The 15,743-nt window shown below is 41.1% G+C and overlaps 1 protein-coding gene across 4 annotated transcripts in view; it reads right to left on the bottom strand.

Moving 5' to 3' along the window:
• MGAM (maltase-glucoamylase) overlaps nt 1-15,743 on the bottom strand; it is a 107,369-nt gene that overhangs the window by 29,058 nt on the left and 62,568 nt on the right. For all 4 annotated transcript variants that reach the window (XM_068549592.1, XM_068549589.1, XM_068549588.1 and 1 more), the window contains exons 22-33: nt 13,114-13,202; nt 12,417-12,466; nt 11,820-11,987; nt 8,945-9,097; nt 7,551-7,751; nt 5,600-5,754; nt 4,331-4,499; nt 3,958-4,054; nt 2,981-3,093; nt 1,714-1,839; nt 435-563; nt 76-186 (exon numbers count right to left, since the gene is read on the bottom strand). In XM_068549592.1, the coding sequence (XP_068405693.1) occupies nt 76-186; nt 435-563; nt 1,714-1,839; nt 2,981-3,093; nt 3,958-4,054; nt 4,331-4,499; nt 5,600-5,754; nt 7,551-7,751; nt 8,945-9,097; nt 11,820-11,987; nt 12,417-12,466; nt 13,114-13,202 (1,561 nt within the window). The remainder of the gene's footprint in view (nt 1-75; nt 187-434; nt 564-1,713; nt 1,840-2,980; nt 3,094-3,957; nt 4,055-4,330; nt 4,500-5,599; nt 5,755-7,550; nt 7,752-8,944; nt 9,098-11,819; nt 11,988-12,416; nt 12,467-13,113; nt 13,203-15,743) is intronic.

Raw genomic sequence — 15,743 nt, 5'->3', positions numbered from 1 at the left:
CAGAAAAGAAAAAAAAAAAAAATGTACAAACACACTAACAGTGTGGGGATTAGTGGATCACTGCTCAGAGCATACCTTTCCCCAGACAATGCTTCCATCATTCGGATCTTTGATGAAGACGTCGTCCTCCACACCCCGCGTGAAAGGGGGATAGGGCTTTGTCTCGTTGCCAGAAATGGCTGGGTCCTGAAATCAAAGCACAGGTCAGCTGAGAAAACCAAAGCCAGGGTAGAAAAATGGAGAACTCTTCAAAAGCGGAGGCATCAGCTTCCACCTGAGCTGTAGAGCTTCTGTGAATCCAGGGAAATACACTTTTCTTATTGAACCTCAACTTCTCTACTCATAGCATGGAAGAAAACACAAGTACAAAGCTTTCTCCACCAAATCCCATTCACTCTTCCAAACAGACTCCACCCATTCACACGGGGACTGACCAGAATGAGGATGACCCGCATCCCGTCGGCCTTCATTCGAGCAATCAGAGCTGGAAGCCCCTTAAACTTGGGGCTGAGGGTGAAGTCCAGCTGCCGCTCCAGGTAGTCGATGTCCGCATACTGCACGTCCTGGAGGAGGACAAAGGAACCTTGCAAAAGCCCAGGCTCCACGTGAGAACAACACTCCACTAACCAATGGTGAATTTCAGTCGGCATCTTTTTGATTCTTTCAAATCCCACCTCTGTGATTTGTTAAGTATTAGGTTCTGGGAAATTCACCTAATTTTCAAATTTTGAGTCGTAAAATAGAAAAAAACTAAATTTGCACAAAATAGGATGATAATGCCGAACTGGCAAGGCTGTGGAGATAAATGAAAGCAGCAGATGAAAGTGCTTTGTGAAGGGCCAGTATAAGGAGCGACTGTGGTTACCACCCCCATCCCCAGAGGCTGCCCCTGGTATCAGTGGCTCAGAAAAAATAACATAATGTAAACTACCCCGTACTAATACAACATGGATAGTAAGCCCATTAAAACAAAACAAACAAAAGCACCTGTAATTGCTTTGGAATAACTAATCCTGGGGGTTATCAGACACAGCTTTCTTATTAAGAATAAAATATTGCATGCTATACTTTCCATTAGTAGGAACAATCGTAAACAATAGAAAAATCAATAGAATAAAATTAAGTATGTAAATGGTTTATGGGACCAATTCTCTGATTAGTGGACCTCTCTCATCTTCAAGTGAAGGCGGAGTTTGTTTCCATAATTATTTCCTCTGGAAACCAGTCCCAAGATCCCTACATTCAACCAGGAATTAGCTCAAAGCTGTGGGAACACTGGGCTGCAGTGCCAGCAAAGCGTTGGAACTGAGGTTATATCTACACACACAGTGGTCTGACTGAATTTGGGTCAATTTCTTTTAACTAAGCAAAGCTACTCTCTGGGCAACATTTTTACGGTAGCAAGAATGTTTTTGACTAGATGTTGTGAAGTCATGTGAAAGAAACGGAAGCATGATCTAGCAGAAAGAGCCCTCAGGCTGACGCATTGCCCTCCTCCTTTGGCAAATCACTGTGACTCTTCAAGTTGGGGACAATGACACCCACCCCCCTTATATTACTACTGGGCAGGGGTGAGGCTGAGTGTGATACTGTATGAGAAAGTACTTTGTAATTTTATAGAACCTGATAAAAATCAGACAATCTAATCCAGATACAGAGACAAGGGTTGGCCATGCGGCCCCAGAGCCAGTACCCCGCAGACTGAAAACGCACATAGGGGATCTGGGCAGCCACCATCTCATCATACAAGCTACCAATCTCAGCGTCGTTCTTGTATCCATAGCGACACAGCTGAAACCCCAAGGACCAGTAAGGAACCATCACTGGCCGACCAATCAACTAGAAAATAAACAGAAAATTTAGTCCTTAAAAAGAAGAATCTGGGTTAAAGTTGTACACAAAGTAATAAGAATATTTTTCCAGTGTCCCCAGTCAGATAATCAACAAATTCAAATCCAGAGAGAAACTAAGAGGATGCAGAGCCACTGAGATAACTTGGAGAAAGCTTCCTGCCGGACTTGACCTCTCTCCCTAGGAGTTTTGGAAAATCTGATTTTACTCTGATTCCTAGTGGCAGACCAGCTTACTGGTTAAGAACACGAAATTCAGAAGCAAAATACCAAAATGCCTGGGTAACCATACGGGATCCAGTCTCTGCTGGCTACGTGACTCTGGGCAAAAGTGAAATAACCTCTTCTATATCTGTTTCTTCACTTGTAAATTGAGGATAATAATATATTTGTTTCATAGTGTTTTTGTGAAGACTGAATGAGTTAACGTATGTAAAGTGCTCTGACATGCAACAAGTAATAATCAGTGACATATAGTAAGTTTTATGTCTGTGTTTGTTGCTGCTGCCAAAGCAACTGTTGGGACCACTATGACCACAACCACTACCACAACCCTCACCACCACAATCACCACCCTCACTGCCACCACCCTCACTGCCACCACCATCATCACCGCCATCATCACCACCACCACCATCACCACCATCGCCACTATTACCACTGTCACTGCCACCACCCTCACTGCCACCACCACCATTACTACCATCACCATCATCACCACCACCATTACTACCATCGCCATCATCACCACAACAACCCTCACCACCACAATCACCACCCTCACTGCCACCACCATCATCACCACCACCACCATCACCACCATTGCCACAATCACCACCCTCACTGCCACCACCATCATCACCACCATCATCACCACCACCACCATCACCACCATCGCCACTATTACCACTGTCACTGCCAACTACCACCAGTGGCACCACTACTATTGATACTTCTGCTATTCTGCAATGCCCTGAGAGGCTGCGAATATAACGGTTATCAGGATGTAGTTATTGTTCCTTATTCTATAGCCTACCTGTCTCCCAGAAAGACCAAAAATTCTAGTTATCATCTAAGAACTACAGAATGTGCTGTATAAATACTTGGTAACCAGTTGAATTCCCTCCTACCTCAGTGTACTGCTGAGTGACAAGCTCTGGAGTTGGCCCCAAGAAGACATAGAAGTCCAGAATTCCTCCTGTGGTTCGGTATGTCAAGGCAGGCAAGGGCTGGAATGTCACATCTGGAAATGTAGGAAAATACCAATCAATATGGAACCCTTCAAGTGAGAAATTACCCCTGAAATTCATACATTCTCCCTCTTCCTATGCCTCCTTATTGTAGCGTACTGAGAGAAGGTATTTTGTACTATACCTACACAGAATTTAAAAAGTTAAGTGAAGGTCTGCAGGGTAATCTGCGCCTGGATTTTCTTCCCTTTCATGCACTTATTACCTTATTATATGTTTTGTCCTTCTGCTCTTTAAAAATTGTTATTATCATTTTTATTTCAGAATAGTTTAAAACTTACAAGAAGTTGCAAAAGTAGCACTAAGAGTTCTCTTGGACAATTCACCCAGCCTCCCCCAATGACAACTTCTTACGTAACCATTGTACATTGTCAAAACCAGGAAACTGATGTTGATACAATACTATTAGCTCAGGTAGAGGCCATATTCAGATTTCACCAGTTTTCACAAGCATGCTTTTTAACCCCACTTCCTGATTTTCCACCCCCTTTCCAATATACCATGCAAATTTTCTTTACACCCTCGTACCCCCAGAGCGAGTGCTCTGACCCACGGCTTCATCACTAATTCAAATTATATTAGTGGCTCCCACTGGCTGACCTCCAGGATACTTGGGACTTGCTTGGTTTTGCTACCCCTTCTTACGTTGTTTATGCCAAATAAGAGTTAATTCTTATTACTACACGTTACTGAACTGAAATAAACAGAAAGGCTAAAGAGAATGAAGAAAAAAAATAAAAAGCACTCTCCACAAGATAATAATTTTGACTTCAGGGGCAACATGATCAAACACATTCTAAAGTTCCTCAAGGATGACTGATTCACAAAAATAAGGGGAGATGAGAGCATCATCTTACCCATGGCGTTGCTGTTTAGCAGGAGCACCCCATGGGCATTGCCATCCTCCTCCAGTGCCATGTAGTATGGGTGGACACCATAGGAATTCTTCTTGTACTGGGAGAGTCATGGGGAGAAGTGGCAGGAGGTTAGAAGACAAAGGGTGAAAAAAGACAGAGATTGAGAATGAAACTCAACAAATTGATTGGTAAGGCGTGTCTAGTCTTCTCTGTGAAATAAACACATAAGAAACAAAGAAACCCAAGAATTGGCCCACTTGCCTAAAAGCAGAATGTGACCATCCAAGTTGAGTGCTGGAAAGATGAAACATGAAGCATACACAGTGTGGGTGGACAGAGGCAAAGACACAGATCCCAAATGCTCTGCCCTTACCCCCGGGGGTTGGTCTCGGGAAAACATTCCCCACGTGTTCCAGTTCAAGTCTCTTCGAAAGGCTGTGTGCTCAGTTTCCCCAAAGCCATAGAGGTACTGGGAGGGGAGGCGCGTGGAGATGCGGATGAACATGTCGTTGAAGGTGAAGCCAAGGAGCTGAGAGTCCCAACTGCAACACAAAAGGGAACGTGTGCAAAAGAAACGGGCTGTTCTAATAGCTTCAAGCAACTGACTTCTCAGGGAAATTGAACTCTTGATTTCCTCCTCCCACCCAGAACCCCCCTGTTGACCTCCCACACAAAACATAAAGTCTATACGATTAAAATAATCATAGACTCCCTTGCTATCCAAGCCCAGCAGCCAGTTCTTTCTTCTGTTTTCCTCTATCACTACCTCCTTCTAGTGGTCCCTCCAGAATGCCAAAACCAATCTGTCTCACCATCTCAGCTGCCACCACTTCACAGCAGGCCTAGTTTCCACCCTTGCCCCACTATAGTCCACTTTCTACACAGCATCCAGAATGATTATTTTTTAAGCATCTCACATCATGTCAAGCCCTGTTTGCAATTCTTCAGTGATTCTCACTGAAACATCTTGTGACGTCTTCAAGGCCACTCCTGATCTCAAGCCACCTGGACCCCAGCCTCATCTCCCCCCACTCACCTCCTTACTTACGATACTACTGCCACCACACTGGACTTTTTTCCCCTTAATAAGGCAAGTTTGCTCCTGTTTCTTGGTCTGTGCACTGACTACTCAATTTGCTTGAAGTGCTCTCACTCCTCCCCCATCTCCATGGGGGAGGCTGCATCTGCTCATCCAGGTCCTACTTCAAATGTCACCTCCTTGGAGAGACCACCTCTGACCACAGTATCAAAAGCAGTAACCGCCCCACAATTATCAATTACCCTGTTCTTTTTCCTGCATAGCAGTTGTCACTATCTAAACCTCTACATATTTTAACTTAAATTATTTTTGTTATTTCCTTAGTATTTTTTGTCATAAAAAGAGAGACCTCATCTTCTATAACCACGTACTATGGAGAAGGCACCCCATAAACATTTGTTGAATGAATCCCTAGGTACCTGCAGCTGCCTCAGGAATTATTCCCAGGGCACTAAAGATTTCTCATAAGAACAGAAGGAAATAACTTGTTCATGAATCTGGAAATGGACAGTGTGTTGCTTTGAGCAGGGTATCTCCAAGGACAATGGACCTGGCAATGATACAGGTAACCATCAATTCCAAGTCAGACTAAGAGCCATTTACATTACAGTGCCTGTACTCTTCCGGCGAATTTCAATCCCAAAAGGATTCTTCTTAATGAGGACATCATAGAGTCGACTCTCAGAGGTGCTGGATGGAACCCTGGGTATGTTGAGAGGGACTGGAACTTCATACCGGTTGTTGTTGGGATCATAAATCTAGGACCAGAGGAAATAGATTTTAGGCAAGTATAGTTGTCTTGAAACCTATACTCTTAGCAGAAACTTGATGTCTTTGACAAAGAGTCTGAACGCTACATTTGTCTCCTTTAAGCTCATGATACTGGAAATTTAATTAACAAATCAAAGAACAATGTCACATTTACCATTTTGATCTGAGTCTGTCATATCTCATTTTTAAAGCCTGTATTACATAAACACATCCCTTTGATATTGGTTCTACCTTGGGAAATCAGTCTAGAATTTATGAATATATTCTTTATTACTTTGTGTGTGGTGTGTGGGTGTGTGACTGTATGTGAATACCTGAAAACATTTCTGAACTGAAAAAAAAATCCCCCCCAAAAAACATGCACTCTACTTGATTAAAATAATCATAAATGTCCTTGTTAAAAATGGGGTCTAAATTGATTCACTGAGTACCTACTATATTCTTACCTGATACTGTACTAGACACAAGGATTACTAAACTGAGTAAGACACAGTTATTGCTTTTAAGAAGTCCACATACTAATGGAAAGTGAAAGAGAGGTGCCCACACTACCTGAGTGATACGTGTTAATGTAGAGCTATACAGAAGTAATGTGAGGTTATATGAAAGGAAATGCCTAACCATGTTTCTGGAAGACTGAGACAGTTTCATGAAGGAAAAGGCTGAGTCTTAAAAAGCTTTTCAGTCATTAAACAAGCACAGAATGAAAATCAAGTGCTTCCTGGCAGAGATATAAATGCAAAGGCACAGAGAATTAAAAGAAAGAGGCAAATATTTTGGAGAGGCTACTATATAATCAGGAGGTAGAATAGGAAAGAATTAAACCTGGAAACTTGATCAAGTTCATTTATTTCAAACCCATTAGGCGCCTACCACATGCCAGTGTTACAGTGAGGATAGAAAGATAAAAGAGTATCATCCCGACATTAGAAGATGTGAAAGAGCTCATCGTCCAGGTTGATATCAGATTGTCAAGAACATTTCAAGCAATGCCACACTGGCCTGAGTCTTTCATTTATTCTCTCAATAAACTTTTGAGAACTTACTATCTATCTCCTAAGCTTTGTGTTATATTTCAGGATCACAGAGATGAAGGGACAAATTCCTGTCCTTGAGAAACTTACAATTCAATAGTGAAAAAGATACCAAAAACAGCCCATCGCTTGTCCTGAGGTGTAATTAAATCATGGGAGAGAAAGAGATCAGTGCACTCGTGTAGGTATTTCATATATCCCAAATTCAGGGTTCAGAACTGAACTCATCATTTTATTTTGCCTAAGCTCAAACCTTTTCAGTTTTCCCATCCCAGTTAATGTCACCACCATCCATATGGAGACACAAGCTAGAAACATGGTAATTGTCTTGATGCTTCTCTCTCCCTCATAGACTACTTGTAATTAATCACCAGATCCCATAATGCTACTTCTCATTCTCTCGAAGATGTCCACTTCTCCATCTCCTTTCTGTACCTGGTTTAAGCTCAGTCCCTCATCTGGATTTCCTAACTGGTAGCCTCCTAACTTGTCTCTCCTTTTTCACTCTTGTCCTCCCAACCACCTTCCTTACAGTTGACACAGTAATCGTTTCAAAGTGCAATTCAGAACAGGTGTCACTGTTCCATCAATGGTCTCCAATTACTCTTAGGATAATGATCTAGTATATTGTAGCATGGCTAACTTAGAAGAGCAGACTGATTTCAGGGTTCTGTAACCTTGACTAGCAAAAAATAATGGAAGTGAAAAGTGCCAAGTAGGTACTTGACACGTATACTGTAAACACATACCTTAAACTGCAGCATGTTATCCTTATGGTAGGTCACGTTCAGACGGAGGGAGTTCACGGGTACGGAGGGCAAAGAGTAGGCATACGGAGAAGACTTTAAGGAGAGGACAGCTGTGGCCCCATGTAAGTCATACTGAACATCACTGACAGAGTATAGATCATTGACAAAATAGCAAAAAGGGACTCCAGGAGAACCGGATACCTGAAAAGTAAGGTCAAATCCAGCTCAGCATGAGTTCTAAGATTATCAAATATAAAGGGGCTAGAAAAGGCAATTTGCAGGGAGATAAAGATAAAACCAGTCATTTTCTTATATACTCTTTGGTAGTAACATAAGTTTTCATTCCTGGTCTCCATGTAAAATATTTGTAAAAAAAAGTCCCACTCCCATCCCTACCTATTCTTCACATCCAGATAAAAACTCAGGTTACTTTGGAAGCCTGTCCTTTCTATGGATTTTAAGTAGTGATATAGGGACTGGTGCTATGCTTGTGAAATTGTAGATTAAGTGTAGAGGATTTTACAAAATTGCAATGAGGTACCACCTCACACTGTTAGGAATGGCCATCATTAAAAAGTCTACAAATAACAAATGCTGGAGAGGGTATGAAGAAAAAGGAACCCTCCTACACTGTTGGTGGGAATGTAAATTGGTGCGGCCACTGTGGAAAACAGTATGGAGTTTCCTCAAAAAACTAAAAATAGAGTTGACATATGATCCAGTAATCCCACTCCTGGGCAAATACCCAGATGAAACTACAATTCAAAAAGATACATGCACCTCTATGTTCATAGCTGTACTATTCACAATAGCCAAGACACAGAAACAGCCTAAATGTCCATCAACAGATGAATAGATAAAAAAGATGTGGCACATATATACAATGGAATACTACGCAGACATAAAAACGACTGAAATAATGCCATTTGCAGCAACATGGATGCACCCAGGGATTATCGTACTGAGTGAAGTAAGTCAGACAGAGAAAGACGAATACCATATGATATCACTTATATGTGGAATCTAAACTATGACACAAACAAACCTATCTACAAAACAGAAACAGACTCACAGACATAAAGAACAGACTTGCGGTTGCCAAGGGGGAGGGGGGTGGCGGAGGGATGGACTGGGAGTTTGGGGTTAGCAGATGCAAGCTGTTATATAGAAGATGGATAAACAATAAGGTCCTACTCTATAGCACAGGGAACTATATTCAATATCCTGTGATAAACCATAATGGAAAAGAATATAAAAAAGATTGTATATATGTATAACTGAATCGCTTTTCTGTATAGCAGAAATTAACACAACATTGTAAATCAACTATACTTCAATTTAAACAAAAAAGAGTAGAGGATTTTAATGTACATTAACACTGTCACTATGGTTACCTCCCAGACACAGCCACGGGCAGTACAGTTTTCTGCAGAAGCACCGTTCTCATCAGGATAACAGTCTATTTTTTCTGCATCCCTTATCTTCACATCCCACTCCACCGTGTATATTCCTCCCAGGACAAGATCAATTTCTGTGATAAGGGCCACCTGTAAGAATGGGAAAGTATCAAGCAAATGTATCCTCAGGACAAAGACCTTGTAAGGTCTGAAACTTCTTTTAGGAAAGAAAATAGAAATCAGACCAGACTCTCAACAATCTAAGCAACATAGCACTGGAGCTTACACAAAGAGAGAGAGGGCAGAGATCTAACCAGTAACCACAGGGCAAATGGCACAATTCTATCAGAATTTGTACATAACATTTTGAAAAGAATCAGGTCAACTACAGCCTTGTGTAATCACCCCTTTCTTTCCTCCCCTGCCTCCTCTTCTGTTCCTTATTTTGTCAGGAAGGCTCTCTTCTGCAGCCCCCTTGTAGCACAGCACACACAAGCACGTGGTATCACCCCATACTGAGCTCATCTTTTTGTCCTCCATCCCCCAAACAGCATTCCCCATTGGTCTGGAGCAGGGGCAAGAACACAGAAATAAGAATCATGGGGCCTGGGTTCTCCCCTCCATTCCACTGTGGAAACTTAGACAAACTATTTCAGTTCCTTGGGTCTCAGTTTCACCAACTGCAAAATTGGTGAGTTGGCAAAATCATTACATTTCCTTCCATTTCTAAGATCCCAACCTCTTCATTTCCCCAAGCCCAGAGCCTCAAGACTTGAAATTTTCTTTGAGTCCCATTCACTAATTCAAACATTTAATATTTTTCTATGTGTTTTCTTATGGTCATCTCCTCTTTAATTAGTAATTTCCATAGTGAAAGTTCTCATTTGTCCCAAGGTATAAAATCTCATGCTAAGGATTATCACCCTTCTTCCAGTCTCTCCCCAGTCTACATTCATCTTGCACTTCCCTGCACCTCAAACCCCACCCCAGAACAACGCTCTCACAATGGCACATATTGATTCAAGGATCAACATGAGACCCTTTGAGAATTAGATCAGAGCCTTCTTATTTTGGCACCTAAAACCCTCCAAAATCTGACCACAAGTTAATCTGTCCAAACTGATCCGCTTCCAAAAGTGGATCCTACCTATTCTAGTTCACTACTCACAGACCAACAAAAGGCTATTCTTAGTCCCAAGACTGGCTTATTCTGATACCTCAACCTTGACTGCTTTATCTAAGCAAATGCCCTTTCTAGGAAAATGGTGCTTATCTGTGGAATTTACTGCTAGCTGCCTGCCCTCTGTAAAATTCCCTTCTTACTATTTCAGTTTAGAGCACTAAAGTTCTCGAATAAGAACTATTTTTTTGAAGCCATGTAACACAGCTGTGGCCATTAATAGCTAAGTGCAAGTCCACTGGCCAAGTATTTCTTTCTTGATTTAAGGGCCTGCCCCTCCCTTCCCTTCACCTTCCCCTTTCCCTTTTTCTTCCAGCTTCTTCTTCTTTGTTTATTTTTATTTGTTCTCTAACAAGGCTAGAGTGACTGGAATTAAGCCACCATTTCCAATCACAAGAGAAGAAAAGACCTCAACCCTGACAACCTTGAGCCACTGAACCAGTGCCAGCAACTGACCACTTCCTAAACTTCCAATCCCATAACGGAAAAAAATCCCAATCTGTTTAAACTACCATTTTGCTGAGTTTCCTGTCACTTGCAGCTGAACAAATCTCTATCAGATGTACCATCTTTCAAGGTCCAGCTCTAGCCCTGATGTCTCCAAAGGTTTGCTCAATGACTCCATTAAGCTTTGAACATGAAATTGGGCAGAATATACATTAAAATTTCCTAGAGGTAGGGTTGGGTTGACTGTCCCCTTCCCAATAGTTTCATGTGTTTCTCCACCACCTAAATTCAAACAATAAAAGAGTTCCTTTGGTTGTATATTTATTAATATATTTATCAAACATTTAATTAGTTTATTTTTATATGTGCATCTTTCAAATGGCTTGCACTTTGCTGTACACACAACTAGCCATATAATGCTTTATTTCTAACTTTATAATGTATGCATCCTCAATGTATGTTGTGAGGACAAAATGTCAAATGCAACCAATATATCATTATAGTAGAAGATTAAATTTACTTATTTTCTCCAAATTTGGACAGTCCCTCACAAACCACGCTGACCCAGCAGCTGCCAAACCCGGATCATTTGGAGCACCTGTAGCAAGGAGTGTTGGGGGAAAGGATTCCTCATAACACTAAGATTTCAGAGGAGCTGATTACAGCCTATCCAGGAACTTCAGGCCTCATTAAAACTGAGGAAAAAATATTTTATTATTATCACCTAACCAAGTGAGCAGCCATTAGCTAAGCTTATCCAATTCTTTGACTTAAAATATTTCCTAAAAATGTATGTGTTGGAGTGAGAATCTATATAGCCCAATACAGTAAAAAAAAAAAAAAAAGGCACCTCGAAATTTTAATTAATGGGAATCCCACCTCCCACCTCAACCATTCTGGCATCAATCAATCAGCAGCTTTCAGACCCAGTTTTCCTCTAATCCTGTTCCCGACACTCCTGACTTCGCTCTTCTTCTGTTCCAGTCAGAGAGGACAGAAGACTGAGGGACAGATAAGGGAATAAAGATAAAGGACCAGTTTACCTCCTCCCATGTCTCAGCAGCTCCTTTGTTAATCCCAGCTCTGGCCCACTCTTTATTTTTTTCTGTCCTAACCCTCTGACTCCCCACCCCAGTCTTCAGAGTGTGCTCTGGTCCTTCAGAAACCCATGCAACCTTGGCAGCAAGGAACATCATAAGCGATGAAGAATTCTTTACAAACTATCTCAACAAAATGGGCTTTTACCTGGAGGTTAGAATCGTAAGTGACATTAGGAGAAACTTGAATTTCGACACCATTGTGTTTCACTGTAACATTGGTAGGTTCCTGGGTCCCAAGGATTTTAATCTCTTTAAATGCTAAATTATTGGGGTCTGTGTAGGTTGATTGCAAAATCTTCACATCCAGGCGGTTCTGCAACACAGTTAAGTACAAAGATGTGCCTTAAATACACAGATTCTCAAATCACTCCAATACTTCATCCTAGACCGGATACTCAAAACCGCTCCGAATGGCTCTTAGCTGTCTCTACTAATGTGTGCTCAAGTACAAACTTATTTTTCCCCTGAGGGGGGTGGAAAAAGGAGAGAGAGAGAAACATACATACAGAGAGAGAAATTTTTTAAAACTTCATTTAAAAAGACTGCTTTGATTTATCCATATCATTGCCTTTTTTTACTAACATGAATGATTCAATTATTAGGTGTTAAGTCATAAACTGAAATGTGGTCACCTATTGTCATAAATGAAGCTACAAATATAATTACACACATACACAAACACATATGAGCTAATGGTCAGACAAAAGCTCACACTTAAGATTCATAAAAATATACTACTCACTTGGGTGACGGAGAACTCACATAAGAGGTAAACTTTATTGGCCACAGTATCTGAAAGTGAGATTAAAACAAGTCAGACTCTGGCCTGCCCACCACAGAAAGACAGATTTCATCCTGGCACTCCTTGAAGCTACATGTTGAGAATGACAAGATTAGAGAGAGAGTTTCCAAGGCCAAGACACTGTTTTCCCTTTTCCTTCCTACCTTAACCTTGAAAAGGTTTCTCTTCCAAGTGCTTCCAAGGCATATGCCTCAAGTGAAGCTATTTCCTAAGCTTGAGCCACAAGAATTGTTAATGTATTGGAGACAGATTAAGAAGCATGGCTAGATTCCGGTGCACTAGAAAGGTGTCTTCTCACTGCCTGACTAGCACAGGTAGGTTTTACACATCATCCATGTTTGTTCATAAGTATTTGGAGGGAAGATGTGTGCACTGAATGGCAGAAACAGTCTAGCAAACATTTCTTTCAGGTGCCCTTTGATAATAAAATGAGAGCCTATATATGCAGCTGGCCAGTGGGAGAATTCTAAGAGGTAGAGATGTGTTTTCCTTCCACCTGTGGTCCAACTACCACTATTCCTGAACAGCACAAGTGAAATCAAAATTCTTCTCTCGAGTGATTAATGTTACTGGGCCTGGAGAGATTTCTCCCACTGCTGAATGACCAGCAGGAGTAACTCGGCAATATTGTGCTCACCTTTCGTTTCCCCATCATCCCAGAAAAGTTCGCCTTTTGCTTCTTTGTTGTCATCCAGGGCAATGATAAGACCAAGAGGGTTCCTTCGACTGTGAGAAACAAGATTTATGTGAGAGGCAAAGACTTGGGACTCAAAGAATTTTGCTAAATGAGCTGTGAAGGATTCTATCAGATTTCAAATGGGACAGGTTACTAGCAGCAGACGGCTCTGCTTTTCTTCAGGCACAAAGGCAAAATCAACAGGGGCATCACTTTCTAGAATGGGTAATGTCACAGGCGAGAGCATCACTCCAAACATTAGCAATAAACATCTATGAAGGAGGCAAGAATTTAATCACCAGAATCACTGCAATAGCTGCAATAAAACCTGCTGATGCTATTATTATTTTGAATACAGACTATTAGAAGAGAAAGAAATCCGAGACTGTAATTGGTTCAGCCTAATCATTTTACAGCTGATACATGCAGGAGAAGTATTAACTGCAGTCAGGGGGATATATTTGTTCCCTGCCTAAGAACCACGTTGACTCAGAAAGCAAGAAAATACAATAAGGTCCATCTATATATTGGCCATTTTCCTAATTTGATTATTTATTATTAGTTCATTTCGAGAGAGAAAAAGAAAACATTCTAATTATCTGCTTTATAACTCAGAATATAAAACAGAAAACACTACTCAAAAGATGCTGAAATAGATGCACATAGAGAAAGAAGGAGCAACTGCATTTAAATCTCTCCTTATTTCGCCCCTCCTCTAGACCGCCTCCCGATTTCCTACTCTTGTTGTATCCCTCACACCCCCTATTATATTCTTTCATAGGTCAGCCTTCCACTGTGCCCTGTGCAAGCCAGGTTCCAATGTCAACAAAATCACCTGCTTTCACTTAACATGCATGTACTGAGTAGCTTTCATTGCTAGGAAGTCTAAGAGATACAAAAACAAAGAGAACAGAACTACATTGATGACCTTAAATATTGTAAGAAAGATTAAACATATTCACCAAATAGTCAAAACAGAAAGTAAAGAGTGGCACAAAAGTTAAAATCCTTACAGGAGTCCACAATGACACTTCGAGTGGTATGGTGACCTAGATATTCCGGAGGACACTGCATACTCTTAAGGACTCACCCACTGAAATACTACTTGGCCTTAGATAAATTAAACACATGATCCTTGAAGGGTGCTAATGTGAAACCCAAGTTGACAGCAGTCCTGGCTTACAACCAAAGAGCAGGCTAATCATCTCTGGGGGAATGAGACCTATTTGGATCCTTGAGATCACCACATTTGAAAAACCAAAAAATTACTAAATACACGAGGTAACAAGCCAACATGAAAGAAAGTTGGCAAAAACAACTAACAATAGATTTAGATTCCACTAAGCATTTTAGATAATAGAATTTTCAGTTACAAAGTATAGAATAACTATGACTGAAATACTTAACAATATTAAAGGAAAAAAAGTATTAAAAAATGACCAGAAAGTTGGAAGTGGCAGCACACCCTCTGCTGGAATTGTTGGGGAAGATTTCTCGCAGATGAAATCAGAGTGTAATTTGGGAGATGATTAAGAATGTATCAGGCATAGAATGCTGAAAAGGGTAATAGGTGCTGAAGGCCACATGCAGGGAAACAGACGAGTATGTTTGGAGAATAACAAGATCTTTGGCATGGCTGTCCTACAGGTGTGTATTAAGGTGTGTCAGGAGACACAGGTTAACTTGAAACCAGATTATGACTGGCCTTGAACGACCTACTAATGATAGAATTTAGACTTTAACCTGGGAAGCAACAAATTGAGATCTTCACTTTGGAAAGACAATTTTGGTATCAGTGTGCAGAACAGCATGAAGTTGATTAGTTAGAGAAAAAGAAACCAGGTGGTATTTGGATATATAAGTATTTTCCATCAGTATCACAAAAGTTTAAATTTGAAAAATTATGGCAGTAAGGAAGGTTCAAAAGAAAAAGATTTCTAACCTCCAAAAAACTCCATCTATTAAAAGCAAATAAGCTAATAGATTTAGAGACACAGATGTGAATGTGTGCCTCTTTAGTACAGATGGAGTCTATAATTTGAGCATCAAAGAATTATCAAGGAGAAATGAGTGACATGAAGGAGATTTGAAGTGCACAGAAGTAATTTTTGAACCCCATTTTGCATCACAAGAAAGAAATGGCTCAGTGGGAAGAAAGAAACAGGAAATTGAGATTATAGGGGTGTGGAAAGTGGACCCCACTCCCTAGAAATGAGAATGAAGAGTCGAGTGCATAGCATGGTAGAATGATGGTCTGATCAAGGCAGGTGGAGTGATCAACAGACCCGTTTGCCTGGAATTGAGATGTTTCCCAAAACATGAGACTTTCAGGGCTAAAACTGACATATTCCTAGGAAAACTAGGAAGGTTCACCACCCTCGCAGTCAGTATGTTTCGAGGGGAAAGTCGGGGGTGTTAAGGAAGGACAGGATTAAGGTCTTTCAAAATCCATTTGGATGCAGCTCTAAATCACAGCTTCCCCAGAAGAGGCCCACAGAAATCCAGGGAACAGAGTTTGATGACCACACACACACACACTCACACGCACACACACACACGTGCCCTTCCTCCCCACATTCCACGTAATGCTT

Source organism: Eschrichtius robustus, chromosome 8 (assembly GCF_028021215.1).
Source record: "Eschrichtius robustus isolate mEscRob2 chromosome 8, mEscRob2.pri, whole genome shotgun sequence".
Classification (NCBI taxonomy): domain Eukaryota; kingdom Metazoa; phylum Chordata; class Mammalia; order Artiodactyla; family Eschrichtiidae; genus Eschrichtius; species Eschrichtius robustus.
Note: the sequence above shows the minus strand (reverse complement) of the source record. Positions and strands in the feature narration are given on the sequence as shown.